This window comes from Echinops telfairi, unplaced genomic scaffold (assembly GCF_000313985.2).
Source record: "Echinops telfairi isolate 266 unplaced genomic scaffold, ASM31398v2 ScPeMD7_1713;HRSCAF=2227, whole genome shotgun sequence".
Lineage (NCBI taxonomy): Eukaryota > Metazoa > Chordata > Mammalia > Afrosoricida > Tenrecidae > Echinops > Echinops telfairi.
The window spans coordinates 476296-493264 of NW_022105611.1; the positions used below are offsets into that span (position 1 = coordinate 476296).

At 41.8% G+C, this 16969-nt stretch overlaps 1 protein-coding gene across 1 annotated transcript in view; it reads right to left on the reverse strand.

The window, feature by feature from the left end:
• Positions 1-2572: 2572 nt before the first annotated feature.
• Positions 2573-16969, reverse strand: part of DEUP1 (deuterosome assembly protein 1) — a 112580-nt gene continuing 98183 nt past the window's right edge. Inside the window, exons 11-13 of the mRNA XM_004708961.2 lie at positions 16789-16964; positions 9028-9142; positions 2573-3477 (exon numbers count right to left, since the gene is read on the reverse strand). Of these exons, the coding sequence (XP_004709018.1) occupies positions 3301-3477; positions 9028-9142; positions 16789-16964 (468 nt within the window). The 3' untranslated portion in view covers positions 2573-3300. The remainder of the gene's footprint in view (positions 3478-9027; positions 9143-16788; positions 16965-16969) is intronic.

Sequence of the window (16969 nt, forward strand, 5' to 3'; positions counted from 1 at the left end):
CATACCAAATCCAGCAACATGAAAAAAAAGGAGAATTATGCACCATGGCCAAAAGGAATTGATTCCAGTAATGTAAGATTGGGTTATCATCTATAAGTAAACAAATAAATGTGATGTATCAATAAAGTACAAAAACTACATAATCATCTCAATAGAGCCAAGAAGCCCATTGAGCTAAATCCAACATTTAGTCATGAGAACAACTCTAACTAGACACACGGGAACTTCTTCAGTCTAAGTAAAGGCAGCTCAAAAACTCATACAGAGACTGAACGCTTGCCCTAAGATCAGGGAGTGGGCAACAATGTTTGCTCTTACCACTGTTACTCAACATTGTTTTAGAAGTTTCTAGTTAGTGTAATCAGATAGAAAAAAATGAGGTGCCCATATTGTAAAAGACAAATTAAAACTGTCCTTATTCACAGACAAAATGTTCTGTTTGTAGAAAATTCTAAGGAATGTGTGCCTGCGAGGGGGGGGAGGGTGACGGACACACGTAGGATAAACAGGGTTAGCAAGGTCAAAGGATAAAAGAACAAAATTTAAAAATCTATTTCCGTAGACTAACAATAGACAATCTGAAAATGAAATTAAGAAATGCAATTCAATTTTAAAATTACAATGAAGTAAAATATTTATGAATAAATGTAACAAATTAATACAAGACTTGTACATAAAAATTTACAAAGTATTTTAAAGAGAAAAGTAAAGAAGATTGACATAGAGATTCTTGTTCAGAGATTGCAAGGGTCAGTATTACTAAGATGACAATTCTCTACAAATTGAAAAACTCACTGCCATCAGGTTGACTTGACTCATATAGTTACCCCACAGGACAGCAGAACTGCCTCTGTGGGTTTCCAAGATTGCAACTCTTTAGAGGAGTAGAAAATCCTTTCTCTTACAGAGCTATCTGGTGGTTTCCAACTGCTGACCTTGTAGTTAGCAGCCCAACTCATAACCACTACACCGCCTCTTTCATGTCTAGGTAGAAATTACTGAATGCAGGGGCAGTGAGTTACCTAATGCGCCTCTTCTACCCACGGTCTTTAGTTGCCACCAATCTCTCTCTGCCTGGGTCTGGTATGGAGGTTGGGGAAGATACTGATAAGATTAATCTGCGACTGTGACCAGGGTTCATTGGGTGCCATCCTGTGGGGTATGACAATCAGAGGAGATCTTACTACAAGCAAGAGCCCAACGTGGAGCATGTCCTATGGACCCTGGGATCCTTGTACAGTGAACCTCCTGGATCCGGAGGACACTGCGACATCCAGACCAGCCACAGCAGAACCAGGGGCCAGAGCGTGAAATAGAGCAGTGGACTTCCCAGGGCGCAGAGCAGGTAACGCTGAGTGCTTTGGAGCTGGAGGGTGGGGTGCAGAGTGGGGTGCCTCTGGGAGCTGGGATTACTGACCCAAGGAGCTGATTGCTTTTGGGTTGAGGTTGACCGTGGAGAGGCTCACCTTTGGGCATTTGTTAGCTGCCCTCGAAGAACTCTGTAATACATCCCAGTGAACAAACAACGGCATCCTAAGCCTTTCTCCCCTGCTAACGTCCTCAATAAACCATTTAATCATGAATGCTGTCCGTGCATTCTGCATGGCCATTGCAATGAATGAACAGAAACTAGACATAAAAGCACACGAGTGCTGTTTGAGGGACGGAGCCCACCACAGAAGAGGAGGTGACCATTATCTGTAACACATTGCCCACACGTTGATTCTGACTCAGCCACCCTTCAGGACAGCGTTAGAACTGCCTCCCGGGGCTTCCAAGGCTGTGAACTTCAGGGCAGCAGACAAGCCCATCTTTCCCCTGGAAGCAACTGGTGGCTTAGGGATTCTGACTTACTGGTTGCCGGCCAAGTGCTTAAGCACTGGGACACCAAGACTCCTTAGCACTTATTAGTCCTTCATAAAGTTCTTTGATGGGTACTTGAAAGGCTTTGTACATTTGTGATGTTTTGCCATCCAACATGCCTTGCGCTGTTCACCATCTGCTTGCTGACAAAAGGTGATAGAGGAGCCGAACCAGGAATGGGGGCTAAGGTCCCTTCTCTGACTCTTCTGATGGCCATGATTCTGAGTAAGTTTCTTAACATACCCCAGGGTCAAGTGTACGAGCCCTGCTCACGGACTTGCTTGGGGGTTACGTGTCTAATGCTGTGTGAAGGCACATGGCAAATACCCAGAACTATTCAAATACGAGGAGGTTTCAAATGATTGGTGGGGAAAACAATGCACTATTTCCATGAACGTTTTGAAGCCTCTGATACAGGTTCTATACCTGAGGCCATGCTTCCGTCATGTGAAAGGGATGCTGGCTGTCTAAAGGCAGCGTGACTATAGAAGCTATAGGATTCACCTTGAATAACTGCATCCGTTTTTCAGCATTCTTTTTCAAAATGGAAACTCTGATCCTAAGATCTTTTTTTTTTTTTAAGATCTTATTTTTTTTTAAAGAACTAATCTTGAATTATCATGGTGTATATTTGCAACCTGAATGGAGTTGTTCATTCCTATGCTATTACCAGTTTTATACATATTTGGCATTTAAGTTATAGTCCATAGAATTTTGTATGCCCTTTATTGCATTAAAAACAGAGGTGGTTACAAAGGAGAAAGGAGCAACAATAATGCTTTCTATTTTCTTTATCATGTTCACATCCGTGCAGTAATTAGTTCTAACAGCAAAGCATTCATCTTTAGCGCATGTATTTCACATGTGTGAATAGCGCGTTCCATGTCCTTTACTGAGTTAAAAACAAAGGCAGTAGAAAGGTGACTGTACAAACAATAAAGCAATCTTTATAAAAAACAACAACAACCATATAACATTGTGTGTGTGTAGCCCCAAATACTTTAATCATATATATATTTTTTAGGAATCCTTGAGTTGTCACACCTAGTGCGTCTGGCTGCACTTCGTTCGTCGTATTTGGGACGTGGCACCTCTCATTCCCTTATCTGTGTTGTCCGGAGGAACATGATTCCAGGGGAGACGGCACAGTGAATTCCAAAATACTCCGTAGACCGGGAAGAGACTGCTGCTGGAGGTGTCATGTTTATTTTATCGTAACTCGACAGTAGAACAATTTAGTATGTTAATGCCGAAAAACAAATAGCTTTGTGGAATAAAATACTGTTTTCTGGCTGCCTAACAAACGATTTACTCAAGAATACAGAACAAAATTTCTCAGTTTCGTGAATGGGCTTTGTAAATATTTTGCCAGAGCTTTTTTTTTCTTTCTTTCTTCTTGGGGTGGGGGGAGACAAATTGAAAAAAAAAGTTTAAAAGCTATATGTGTCTATTTTGTTTCAGCTTGGTGTATTTATTAAGAGTGAATTCTGTGTGTCTTTGCAGCTCATCAATATGTGTATTTAGAAGTTTCTCGAGTTCTTTCGCTCGCTTCTCTTCTTCCAGAAGGAAATGCTGGGCAGCCAAAGAAGCTGGGACGGACATATCTGGGGGGGACTAAAGAGACAAAGAAAGACGGTTTAGGGAAGTGACGCAGAGCCTGTTTTCACTACATAGTCCCAGGCTTGATTCTGCCCCGACACTCACTACCACTCTGAATGAAACCCTCCTTCTAGCATCGACCCCCTGTACCAGTGTCCTGCAGCCAGGGCTAATGAACCCCCGGGGAACTGCAAACACCACGGCAGCGCCACATTGGAGGGCTTGAGGCATGAATGGTGCAGTGTCCAAGGGCAAAGGCAGAGAACATGTAATTGCTCTGGAGCCTGCCTGGAACACACGCCACCAATTTGCCAAGTCAATGATTCTTCTCTGAAAATTAGCAACTCCAATAGGTTAAACATTTTAATAGAAATGGGCAAAGAAGGGTTATATAAGGGGAAAATGAAGAATTGGTTTTACAAGGATGGTAATTGATCAAACTTTTGTCTGGAGTTGATATGTGGCACATGGGGGACACTGGCTCCTAGGAGGGAGAGCCCGAATGCTGGGGGTCTCAGGGGTGGGGTGTCTCCTGTGACCGGTCTAACCTGCACAGTAATAGGATGTGCTATGTATTAAGTGTGACCCGTTCAGTGTTCGTTTGCAAAAACAGCCACAAAAACACTTGTGGCTGAAGAAGAAAAGGCAAATATCCGTTGGTTTTACAGCATTCATTCCAAAAGAGGAGAGCTGGTGGTGCCGGTGGGTGAGAGTTGGACTGCGAACTACAAAGCCTGGTTCAGAGCCCTCAGCGCTCTGTGGGAGAAGATGACGCTTCCCGCTCCTGTGAGACGTACCGCCCTGGAAACCCCCACAGGGCCACGGGAGGAAATCAGCTCAATGGCAGTGGGTTGGGTTGGGTTCATTCCAAAACAAAACAAAACTTTTTAAGTCACTTTCAAAATATAAGCGGGAATTTTTATTTTAGTGTTATGTTCTGGGTTTTCCTTCCGTTCCTGTTTTGAAGAGGGAACAATCTGTAAACAGGTGAACCTTGTTGGAGGAGGATTCAGTTTGCTAGTTCGGCCCCTGCAAAAACATGGTATGGAATATGACAGATGGTAGTGGACTACTGTAGACCTAGTCACCTCGGCTGTAGCTGCTGGGCCAGAGACAGCATCTTGACTGTAGTAGAATATCGCAGCCCTGGCTATGTGATTGCTATTGATCTGACACAGAGAGTCTGTTTAATACCCCACAAGGAGGAGGATCAGAAGCAGTTAGCATTCACATGGATGGACGACAGTATCCATCCACAGTCTTGTTCCAATGCTATACTGCCAAAGTAAATTCCCACGGGGCTTGAGCTATTTGGGCATCTTGTATGAACATGAACATAAGTTTGAGAACACCATGGGCAAGAAATGGAAAGTATATAGAGGCCTTGGGAAGACAGACACACTGTGAAGGGTAAGAGATAAAATCCATCAAGCTGTAAGCATTTGGCACATTGGTGGCGATTTCAGAGGTGCCATGGCACGGCATACCACAGCACCCTCTTCTGAGTGAAGCACAAATGGATTCAACTTCCCTCATCTATCACGCCAACCCTGGGTGGGCCCCTTCGGAATCTGAAGGGAATATGGCCCCTACTGGGGAAGAGTGAGTCACCTGATCTGTTTTTCAGGTGACACAGAGGCTGTTTTTTGAGGTAGGCTCAGAGAAAGGCGGGCTCGGTAGCAAGTTCAGAATGGGGTACACAAGCAGCATTTCTGCTGGGGCCAAAAGACCTGGGAGCATCCTAACTAGAGGGGTCGCTAATAGAGAAAAATACCCTGTGGGGCTTCTGACAAGGTTCAGTGGACAAGCTGTGTTACAGACCCTTAGGATTCCTGAACAAGGCCAGGCCATCTGCAGTGGAAAAGGAAATTACTTGTAAAACAGCTCCTGCCATGCGACTGACCCCTAAAAGGCAGAGACTCTAATTGAGTAGACAGGTTGACTTCATCAGCTGATGTCACCCAGCCTCTGCGTCCGGCCACCTCCGTGAGAACTGCGCATGGGTCAATAGCATGGTCTCCCCTTCACCAAGGATCATCATCTTGCTACGGTTGCTATTGAATGGTTAACCTACTTAAAATAAAGATTACAGCGGAGCTCCTAGTATGACACCATCCCCCAAGGACACCAACCACCATTTTGGTGGCAATTTGGTGACATCATCTCCCTTAGACCTTCAAAAGGGCAATCTTTGTCCTGATCAGGATTGACACGGATTTTACGTATGGGTTTGCCTTTCCTGCATATGGAGTCTTGGTAAGCATATTATATACCAGAAAAGTTCACAGAATGATGGATTTATTGACACAGGACTCTGCTTAATGTTCAGGATCCTTCCTCGTTTATAATAAGGAGCCATGGTGCCATAATTATGCTTTGGGCTGCTAACCACAAGGTCAGCGGTTTGAAACCACCCGATGGACTACAGGGGAATGATGAGTCATTCTACTCCCATAAAGTTTTACAGTCTCAGAAACCCACAGGGACAGATCTTCCCTGTCCTATAGGGTCGCATTGAGTCTGAATTGGCTCAATGGCGTTGCATTTTTGGTCCTACTTTACAGTAAAGGAAGTGTGGCACTTCCATAATCTCCTGTCCACTTGAGTGAAGGGTTGGCGGTCGGAGCCTACCAATCAGGTCATAGTCAATGGTCCTCTGGGCATGGCTTTCTCTGGAGGATTCTGGGAACTCCTGTCTTCCTCCCAGGAGGCAGGACACACATACTCTCTGCTTTACTTTCCTATTGACAAGCCACATGGAGTTATGCTGATGGAGCCAGAGCCCTGGAGCTGGAGGAGCTATATGGAGACCTACGCCAGCACTGAGTTGCTTCCACTGCCACTGGATCCACAAGACTTTCCACCCACTGGCCCGTGATCTTCCTGCATTCGGCATCATTGTTGGCTGCTGACAGAGTCCTTGGCTGAACTGGAGCTTCCTGTCTCACTTGGGAAGTTGCAGTTTTCCACCCCTCCCCTGGCCTGCTTCCCAGAGAATGCCCCTTCTGAGAATGCCCTTTCAATGACTCACTTTCACAGGAGAATTAAAACTGTCACAAAGATTCAAGAACCGAAAAATATAAAAACCAAAATTAGGACCACTTCTCAATTTGTTTTATGAGGGTCAGGATAAGCATGGGATCAACATTTGAAAAGCACAGCAAAGGCAAATTATTGGCTTATTTCTATCAGAAGCATAAAGCAAAAATTCCACATCCAATGGCTAAGTGGGGTCTATTCCAAGAGTACAAGGTTGGTTTAATAATTTAAAATCAAGATAAAACATCACCTTTGCAGAGCAAAAGAAAAAACCCCTCATATATTTCAATAGATACAGGAAAAGCATTTGATAAAATCCAATATCTATTCATGGGGTAAAAAACAATCCAAACAAAATATAAAATATTTATAGCAAATATCATATGTAATGGTGAAAAAATGAAAGATTTGCCTTTGTGACTGAGAATTAGAGGAGGATGTTGGTAGTAGCATTTGCATTCAAATTTATTGGAGCTCCTAGTCAGTACAGTAAGCAAAAGAAGAAAAAATAAGTATCAAGACTTTAAAACATGAAATGAAACTATCATTACTTTGATTGTGACTATAGAATAGCCAACATAATCTACAAGACTGGAATAAGTGGTGCAGAGACAATTGAATATTTACATAGAAGAAGGTGATCTAGATCTCTGTCTCACACCGCACAAAAAATGACTTCCAGGTAGATTTGGGATCTACATGAAAAGCAAAGAACCCATATTCATAGAAGATGACACGGGATAATGCCTCTATACACTTGAGAAAGGGGAAAGCGTTTTTCACAGGCAGTAAAACAAGCCTCGAGAGGGAACAATAACATTAGGGAAGTTATGAACATCTTAGAATACTCAATCACTGCAGATCAAAAGGGCAGCATTCATCGGAGACAAAATGCAGGACAGGAAGCACAGGGAAGAGGAGGAATAAATGATGCTAGATTGTAGGCATTGCAACCAATGAGATGAAACAAAATGTGAATGAATTGCTGAATGGAAAACTGATCTGTGTTATAAACCTTCACTTAATTTATCATAAAAAGGTAAATGAAGGAAAATGTACAACAAAAAACAGGACACCAAATGTACTAACAATGAAAGAAATGATTCATTGAGTGAACTACCATGAAATTAGGAATTTCTGTTAATAAAAAATATCACTAAGAAAGTGAAGAAGCAAGTAAGAGTGGGAGAAGCTGTTTTCAGTTCATGTAACCAACAAAAGTCTTATATCTCTGGATATAAAGAACTCCTACAAATCACTTAAAATAAAGATAATCCAATAGAAAATTAATCAAGGAAATTGAACAAGCACTTCAAAAAGAAGGATATCAACATATAGTATTTTACGTGTGAAAAAATGCTGAACTATACATTAGGCAACAGATAACTTCTAGTTAAAACCACAATAGGTATTATTACACAGCAACCAGAATGGGTAACCATGAAAAGACTGGTAATACCAAGTGTTGGGAGGGATACAGAACAAAGATAACTCTTATGTGCTATTTACGGGGCAGTAATTGACTCAAATATTTAGGCGACCTGTTTGACAGGACCCCCAAAGCCAAACTTTCATATCTATAGCTACGTCTACAGCCACACCTGTCTGTCTGTCTGTCTGTTCTCAGTGGCACAGCAATTCAACTCTTAGGTCTATATTAAGTGGGCATGTGTACATACCAGGGGCTTCAAAAAGTTGATGGGAAAAAAGGAATGAAAAGATAAGGGAATTGTTTCCCTGTATTTTTAAAAGTCCCCTTGTATATGCATCACACGCATGGCACAAGTGTTTCAGCAGCATCGTTTGTGTTCGCTCCAAAGTGGAAATAACACACATGTCCATCGCCGTAGAATGGGTCAGCAAGTTGTAGTATCCCTGCATGTGTTATTTACATATCTTGGAGTACCACAGAGAAATAAAAATGAGTCACTGAAACAATGTGCATGATGAATCTCACAAACCTCGTGTTGAATCAAAGTAGCCAGACACAAAGGAACTCACACAGTGTGATTCTACTAGCTCAAATGTACAAGTGGAGAAAGCTCGTTCACGGTGTCCGAAGTCAGCACAGCGGCTCCTTGGGAGCAGGCAGAAGGGAGGACGAAGGGTCTTCTGGAGTGCTGGCCCTGCTCTGCCGATCTGAGTGGCTGCTGTTGATCTGAGCACACGGATGTGCTCCCCTTCTGGTAAGTCATCAAGCGGCCCACTTAGCATCTGAGCATGTTTTGGCAAGCATGTCTGAGGCAATAAAAAGATTTCTTTAAAAAGACACAGAGGATCACGTGTAGCTTGTGAGGGTCCAAGGAATGTGCACATTACCAGTGATTTGTGGTCAGCACCAGAGAGTAAGAATCACGAACGAAAATGCTATCTTTCCCTCCTAGCCAGGGATGGCCACATGAATCCTATTCAAGGAGCACCTTCTACAAATTTCAATCGCTGTGTACATCAGCGTATTGCTATCAGTGGTACGAGTGAAGCAATCACTCTTTAAAGGGGGAAAGATTCCAATAACCAGCCACTCACCAGTGGGAATACTTCGTCATCGCTCACCAAAGGGCTTGCCATTTCCTTGCTTTGGAACATCAAAGGCGGCAGTGGGGGCGTTGTGCTCGTGGCTGTCTCGCAGTCTTGGCTCAGGCTGAAAGAGGACGCAGGGTTATTGCTGCTCTCATGGCACAGGGTGGTGGACGGCGCAAAGGCCTTCCATGTTCCTGATGGCTCCCCAGGGGCCCCGGGGAGGGGACATCGCAAAGTCGTCTGGGCATCGGGGTATTTCTTTGAAAACGATTTTCCTGATGAATACGCTCTTCACTTCAGAAAACCTTATAACTGTTTTTTCTTTAAACCCATTCTGCTATTGTTATTGCCTATAATACCTCTTCGAGTCTTTCATTTTTTGTCATTTAATAACAAAAAACCCAATTTGTGAAAAATCTCAAAACACCTAATACAGATGTCCTTGACAGTTATTTTTAATTAAATATTTTTATTGGGGGCTCTTACATCTCTTATCACAATCCATATATTCATCTATTGTGTCCTTGACAGTTTTTTTTCTTTTAAATCATTTTATTGGGGGCTTGTACAACTCTTATCGCAATCCACACATACATCCATTGTGTCAAGCACATTTGTACATTTGTTGCCCTCATCATTCTCAAAACATTTGCTTTCTGCTTGAGCCCTTGGTATCAGCTCCTCATTTTTTCCCCCTCCCTCCCCGGGCCCCCCTCCTTCATAAACCTTGATAATTTATAGATTATTATTATTTTGTCATAACTTACACCATCCGAAGTCTCCCTTTACCCACTTCTCCACTGTTCATCCCCCAGGGAGGGAGTTACATGTAGTTCCTTGTAATTGGTTCCCCCTTTCTCCCTCACCTTCCCTCTACCCTCCCAGTATCGCCACTCTCACCACTGGTCCTGAAGGGATCATCTGCCCTGGATTCCCTGTGTTTCCAGTTCTCACCTGTACCAGTGTACATCCTCCGGTCCAGCCGGATTTGTAAGGTAGACAGTTTTAAACACATGCTCTTTTTCTTTTTTTCCGGTACACAACTTTACTGGCTCTCTTGAAAGAATTACATTTTATTTTGATGCCAGAACATGGCTTTGCATAATATCGATTATACTTTCTATAAAACCCAAATCAACCCAAACCTGAAACCCAAACTCACCCCCTTCGAGCTGATCCTGACTCCCAGCAACCCTATAGGGTAGCGTGGAACTGCCCTATAGGGGAGTGTGGAACTGCCCTATAGGGTAGCGTGGAACTGCCCTATAGGGGAGCGTGGAACTGCCCCTTCAGGGTCTCTAAGATTGGAAATACTCATGGGAGCAGACGCTTCATCTTTCTCCTTAGGAGAGGCTTTCTGGTTAGCAGCCCAAGGCTTAACCTACACTACGCCTGCCTCATGCCTATAGGGCTTCATCGTTTACAACACAGTTCCAATTGATGTAATTTCTTGGCTCCGCCACTTCTTTGCTGTGTGGCCGTGAGCAGGTTGCTTTCCGTCTGTGTGACCTTGATTTTTTTCCTCTGTATGAAATGACTGCTATCTGCCTAGAGTGCCGAATACACGGGAAGCATTCGGAACACAATTCCGGGCACACGGTAAGGGTTCAATAAAGATCGGGCATTGTGATTATTACATAGGTTAAAGCTCATGTCACTCAAAATCTCCTTACAACGTGGACATTATTCACAGATGAGGAAACGAAGGCTGCTTATCCAATCAGTTGCTTATTAAACAATATAAACGACGAGGAAGTAGTGCTTTTGGGTCAAGTCCAGGCTTTCTTGACTTCAAATCCTGTCACTTAGATGAAAGACATGATATGGAAGTGGATGCCTGTGCAAAGCGACCGGTTGGAAGGCGAGGCTCGATGGAACTTGTTTTTGTTTTGCTAACCATCCAACCAAATAAGTTAATGTACCCTAAATTTTTGCACAAAAGGATCTTAACAGTGTAGGCTGTTTGAGAATTATATTTCCTGAACATTAATTCATGAAAATAGGTATAAATTTAATAAAAATAATCAGACCAAGGACTTATAAAAATACCATCCATGTAAGTAACTAGTTTTAATAATCAAACTCTCCATAGTCCATATGAACCATTTACAAAGCCTTTCTTTATATTTTAATTTGACAGCTAAAGAAAATCATATTATTTTTCTGTTCGTATCCCCAAACTATCTATATACAATGGTTTCTTATTATGCAAACATTTTCAAAGCTATGCATACAAATAGCAATAAAAGTTAAGTGAGGCATCTGTAAATTTGTACATAAAACAAACAACATGTTTCCATTTTTACTTATCTTAAAATACATCTTTTTTTTAAAACTCATTCTCACAAACCATAATTACCATGGAAACAGAACAGCAAATTAAATTCAAATACATGGTTTATGATGTGCACAATAAGATGAAACATCCCACAATTCAAATAGAATTACAACAATTGCATGGTGCCTTTGCAAATAATCTTTAGCTGAACCTTTTAATTTGAATGAGGCTACCATCTACATTTCAAAGAAATATATATCTCTTCATAATTTCAATTATATAGAGATGTCAGGCAAAGCATTATTTATCCTAAATTATCTAAATAATTATCTCAATTTTCCATTTTGCTTTGGATGTATAGGTACAGTTTTATGGTGTTAATTACTAAAATTTATATAGGAACATTCTCTTTATTATAAGATCAATAAAAAATAGAGATGGTAAAGAAAGGACTAGATTAGTACTTTGCTTTAAATCATCTTTATATCTGACGAGTTCTTATTCTAGACTATAGCTGTTCAAATGCTTCATAAAACCACCTTGCATAAAATGCTAAGTATATCAATTTAAAAGCTATCTAAAAGATTCTTTCCGAAGGCTTGAGTATCTTGTCGCAGCTCAGGTCCACCGTGCTTTTCGGCAGGCTTTTCCCAAGGCCTTTTGTTGTTTCGCTGTTGGGCGCCATCCAGTGGGTTCTGACCCATCGGGACCCTGTGCACAACAGAAGGAAACACTACATCCTCCTCACAATCATTCCCACGCCCCAGTCCATTGTCGTAGTGCCAGAGTGTCGATCCTTCTGGTGGACAGCCTCCACCTTCTGATTGCTGCGCCTCCATTGTACCCAGCATGATGTCTTTCTCCAGGGACTGGTCTCTCCTAACAACATTTCCAAAGTGTGTGAGACGAAATCTTGTCATCCTTGCCTCTAAGGAGCACTCCGGCTGTTACTTCTTCCATGACAGATTTGTTTGTCCGTAGTGTTTTCAACATAGTTCTCCAGTGTCACAATTCAAACGCATCAGTTCTTCCTCAGTCTTCCTTACTCAGTGTCCAACTTTCACACGCAGATGAGGCGATGGAAAATCCCATGGCTTGGGTCAGGTGCACCTTAGTCCTCAAAGGAACATTCTGGCTTTTTAATACTCGGAAAAGGTCTCGTGCAGCAGATTTACCTAATGCAACCCTTCTTGATCTCTTGACTGCTGCTTCCATGAACTTGGATTGTGGATCCAAGCAAGCCCAAATCCTTGACAATCTCAATCTTTTCTCCATTTATCATGATGTTACCTGTTGGTCCAATTGTGAGGATTTTGGTCATCTTTACATGAAGGCTACAATCCGTGATCTTCATCAGCAAGTGCTGTAAATCCTCCTCGCTTTCAGCAAGCGAGCTGTGTCATCTGCATATCGAAGGGTGTTAAGGCTTCTTCCCATCCTGATGCCACATTCTTCATCTAATCGAGCTTCTCTGATCATTTTCTCTGCATACGGGTTGAGTAATAATGTGAGAGGATACAGCCCTGACACATACCCCTTTCCTAATTTTAAAACATGCACCATTCCCTTGTTCTGTTTGCACACCTGCCTCTTTCTTGATCCACCTGTTCTTCCCCAAAGGGCAGGATCCAGTTACTTGATTGGGGCGCAGAACTCCATGCCTTTGAGACTTGAGTAGACTCTGCAACAGTTTCCAGAGTTTTCTGAGGTGTGCATCCAATCATGTCCTTGCTTTGATTCCCCCTGGGCTAGAGGGGAATGCCCTCAGCATGGAAGAGGAGCCCAGCACAGCCTCTGCTAATTTACCCTTTTCCAGCCTCGACTTCTAACACGCCATACAATTCTCCCAGTTTTGTCAGTAGTTCCCCGGTCTAGACCTGTTCAAACTTCTATCTCTGGTTCTTTATTACGCAAAGCTATGGTACGTTTTTTCTCAACTTGCTTTGGGCTCCCAGAAGACATTTCTTTCTTTTCTTTTTCTTTTTGTTGGGGAGAGAGAAGAGACCCCATAGTGGTTAGGACATACCTGCTGACTCAGTGTGTGTTTTTTCAAGTAACAGAAAATTTATTAACTAGGGTTGAAGCTGTTTTAATGATTAATGTTTGTGACTGCCAACAGCTTAACCAATATAATATGATAAAACTTTTAAAACCATAAATTCAGTTTTAACTATGTATTAGTAGCTCACATAGATAAAATATTACTTATTACAAAATCGGTTTGCCATTAAAATTAGTTATATATTAATAGCTCTGGATGTCATTAGTCCAAATTAGTTTGTAAATTATCCTTAAAACTTCAAAATTAGAATCTAAAGTATATTCGACACATTCTCACCAAATTCAATTATAACTCACTCATAATTTTTTTAAAGTATTAAGTAACTATCTTATTGGAAAACAAATCTTAAGGGATATCTGAAAATGCATCAGGGGATAGACATTAAACACTTCTTAACTTCACTCTAACCGGTGTAAAACAACATAAATCAAACTACTTCAAAGTGGATGGAAGATTATATGAATAATATGGTGCTCAAATCCTCAGGAGAGAGAGCTAAAAATTATACTTCAGGCTTGAGAAGTTTATTGAACAGTATCTTCAGTATACATGTACCTGAAAGTTTTCTTTCCCCTTATTAATTAAGAAGCTAATTGCATATGTATGTAGAAATAACTTATACATGGGGGCTTCAAGAGGTTCGTGGAAAAATGGAATTAAAACATAATGGCATTTTCCCACGAGCTTTTTCAAGCCCCCTCGTATATTAATTTGTATTTTGGATGAATTTATGCCTAGTAAATAGATATCGCATTTCCAGTCTGACTGTGGCTGTGTGAGGGAGAGAAAGGGCGTTTCATTTTTTACTTGTTAAAATTAATAGAGAGAGCTGTGTCTTAGCGTCCTCCCCTCTGGTGAGCCCCTGTCCTTGCAGCCTGACAACTCTTTCCTGTCGGGGGTTTTATGTGATAATAATTTATTCAGAACATTTGAAATGCCGTTTCTTTTAAAAACCAGGTCACAGGAGAACACTGAAATCAGACAAGGCATTAAAACAAATTTAATGAAACTTTGAACAAATGCAGCTGGCAGGACACGGGGCTCCGCAGCAGAAATAGTCCTTCAAACTGCTTATTAAGACACTCTCCCGCTGAGCTCTTTACCTCCTGTGCCGGCGCCGGGTCCCTACTGCCTGATTTTTGTCAGGCACGTTCAACACGTTCTGCTGTGCCTCACAAAACAGGAAAGAAGAGGGCATTCCAAACATAAAATACTTAAACAAAATAACAAAGCAGGGTCTTTTTGTTTACCTAACACCACCTGGCACCCTCAACTAAGGCTTTCAAGGTTGTTCCAAACCAGCCAGAATAGAAAGCCATGTCCGGCCACATAGTGAATGGATCAGTGCAGGGCACATCTAACGCACACAAGACTCCTCCTCGTCTCTTTGGGGTGGATTTTCTTTCACACTGAGAGAATGATAAAGTGTGTGTGTGGTGTGGATGTAATTAGACTCATAAAGAACCGAAACCATAGGATTGGGAGATACTTTATAAAGAAAGTACATTAGAAAACATATTCTTCCACCCACATCAAGAATGGGCCCCTTTGGACTGTGTTCCATTTTATTGGCCAGTCAACGGGGGCACATTCCCCAGGGCCCTGTTTGTATCCTCCTCACACCCTTTCTGCCCTGTGGCTGCCACCACCGGGGGCATCATTCCCACCATCAGGACCTTTCCTGCAGGTAGCAGCCACCCCCTCCTCATTTTCTTCCACTTGACGGCTGAGCACTTCTGAGCGGCTGCTGTTCCGGCACCGGACAAGAACATCTCCTAAGACATAGCAGGCGGAGCCAGCAGAGGTGGGGCAGAGCTACACAACACTCAGAAGATTGTGAACCAACATTTTAGAAAATGGCCTCTGAATTTATAACTTTATCTGGTGGCACTTTTGGGTACTTTAGACTGCTAACCACAGGTTGGAGGTTCAAACCCAGGCGAAAAATGAGGCTATAGGCTCCCATAAAAGACTTAGAACCTCAGAAAGTCGATAGAGGGCCGCTATGAGTCAGAACCGACTCAATGGCAGTGGGTTTGTAGAACTGGCTGCTCGCTTACAAAGATGACCTTGGTGTGTCACCTCTACCCCCCACGACTGTCTGAGGATGTGTCACAGTCAGGCATTTAGATGTCTATCAAAATATACTTAGCAGCACTATAAATTAATAGAGAAGTATTACAATTATTATAATAATACTTTTGTTATCACCAATAGTTATGATAGTGGGTAATACTTATGAAACTCTGTTTTCTGTGAATTTTCTCCCATAAGCCTCACCAAATCCCATGTGTTAGATGGAAAATTGGGGCACATTAAGGTTGGTTCTGAGGACGAATTTCCTAAGATTTTAAATGCTACAGGATATGAAAGCAATGTTTAAGGTCTTTCCAGGTTAATAATGTGAGGTTTCTGAGAAAAGTTGGCTCTGAACCGATGGGTTCAGCACTTCTCAGGACCCTGGGACGTGGGCGCCTCTGCTGTCAGGTGAGTTTAGGGAGTGCTGGACGCCAGGGCCCTTGCTGCGGGCCCACCAGACATACTGGCACATTCATGGCTCTGGGGAGCCTTGCCAATAAGAAACTTGTTTCATTTGTTTTTCTGCACATTTTTCAGGGTTGGGAAAACAGTGAAAGGCCTCCAGAAACAGTACAACCCCACAAATCTTTAATTAAAAATGGAATAAATGATTACAGTCTTAGGATTGACATATTTACTCAAGGTTGGAATGGAGATAGCTAAAAACTATGGAGATAGTGTGGACATGGATACTGATTTTCCAAAGGCTTCTCTTCACTCACAGAACACCTCTTTTACATCCAGAGATTCCTCCCAAGCACCGAGGCGCTGGAAGGTGAAATGTGTAGGAGTCTGTGGTCACTGCAGCAGGGGCCATCACATAGAAATGTTTACTCCTGAAACTGAGTCAGGAAGGACAGCGCCCTGCACTGCTTATCTGGATATATTGATACTGATAGATATGAAATATGTATCTAATGTATTTATTTGGTTCTATATATTAAATGTATATTTAATATATAAAAATTATACGCTAAAATCTGATTTTCTTTGCTCCCATGACACAAAACAGCAAGTTAATGTTACTTATTTTCATATTTTATATACCCAGATTCCAAGATGGGTCTGAAGTAGCAAATAAAGTCCATTATAACACCCTACCCATTTCATGGCTATATATTTGTGCTTCTCATACAAATTTAAAAGACTTTTTAAATACTAGGGATAATAATGCATTGTTTCTTAAATCAGTCCAAAATATCTTTCACTCTAAGTTATTTCAAAAGCATTATCGCTATAAAATAATCGCTAAAGGATTAAAGAGAATTAAACGATAATTTAAATGCTTTAAAATTCATTTCCATTACAGCACTATAAACGTCTATTTTAATGTAACGAGTCAGCTTACCTATCTTCGTTTTCTTTCATTTTCATTGGGCTTTGGTAGCCGTGCCTCACGCTATCTGCATATATATTTTGATTCGTCCATGCTGATTTTCCATTGCCATGAAGTTTTGCAAGATCATTTCGGAGCCTTTCATTCTCATACTCCAGTTTGTTAATCGATGTGTACCTTGTGTGCTCCTTGG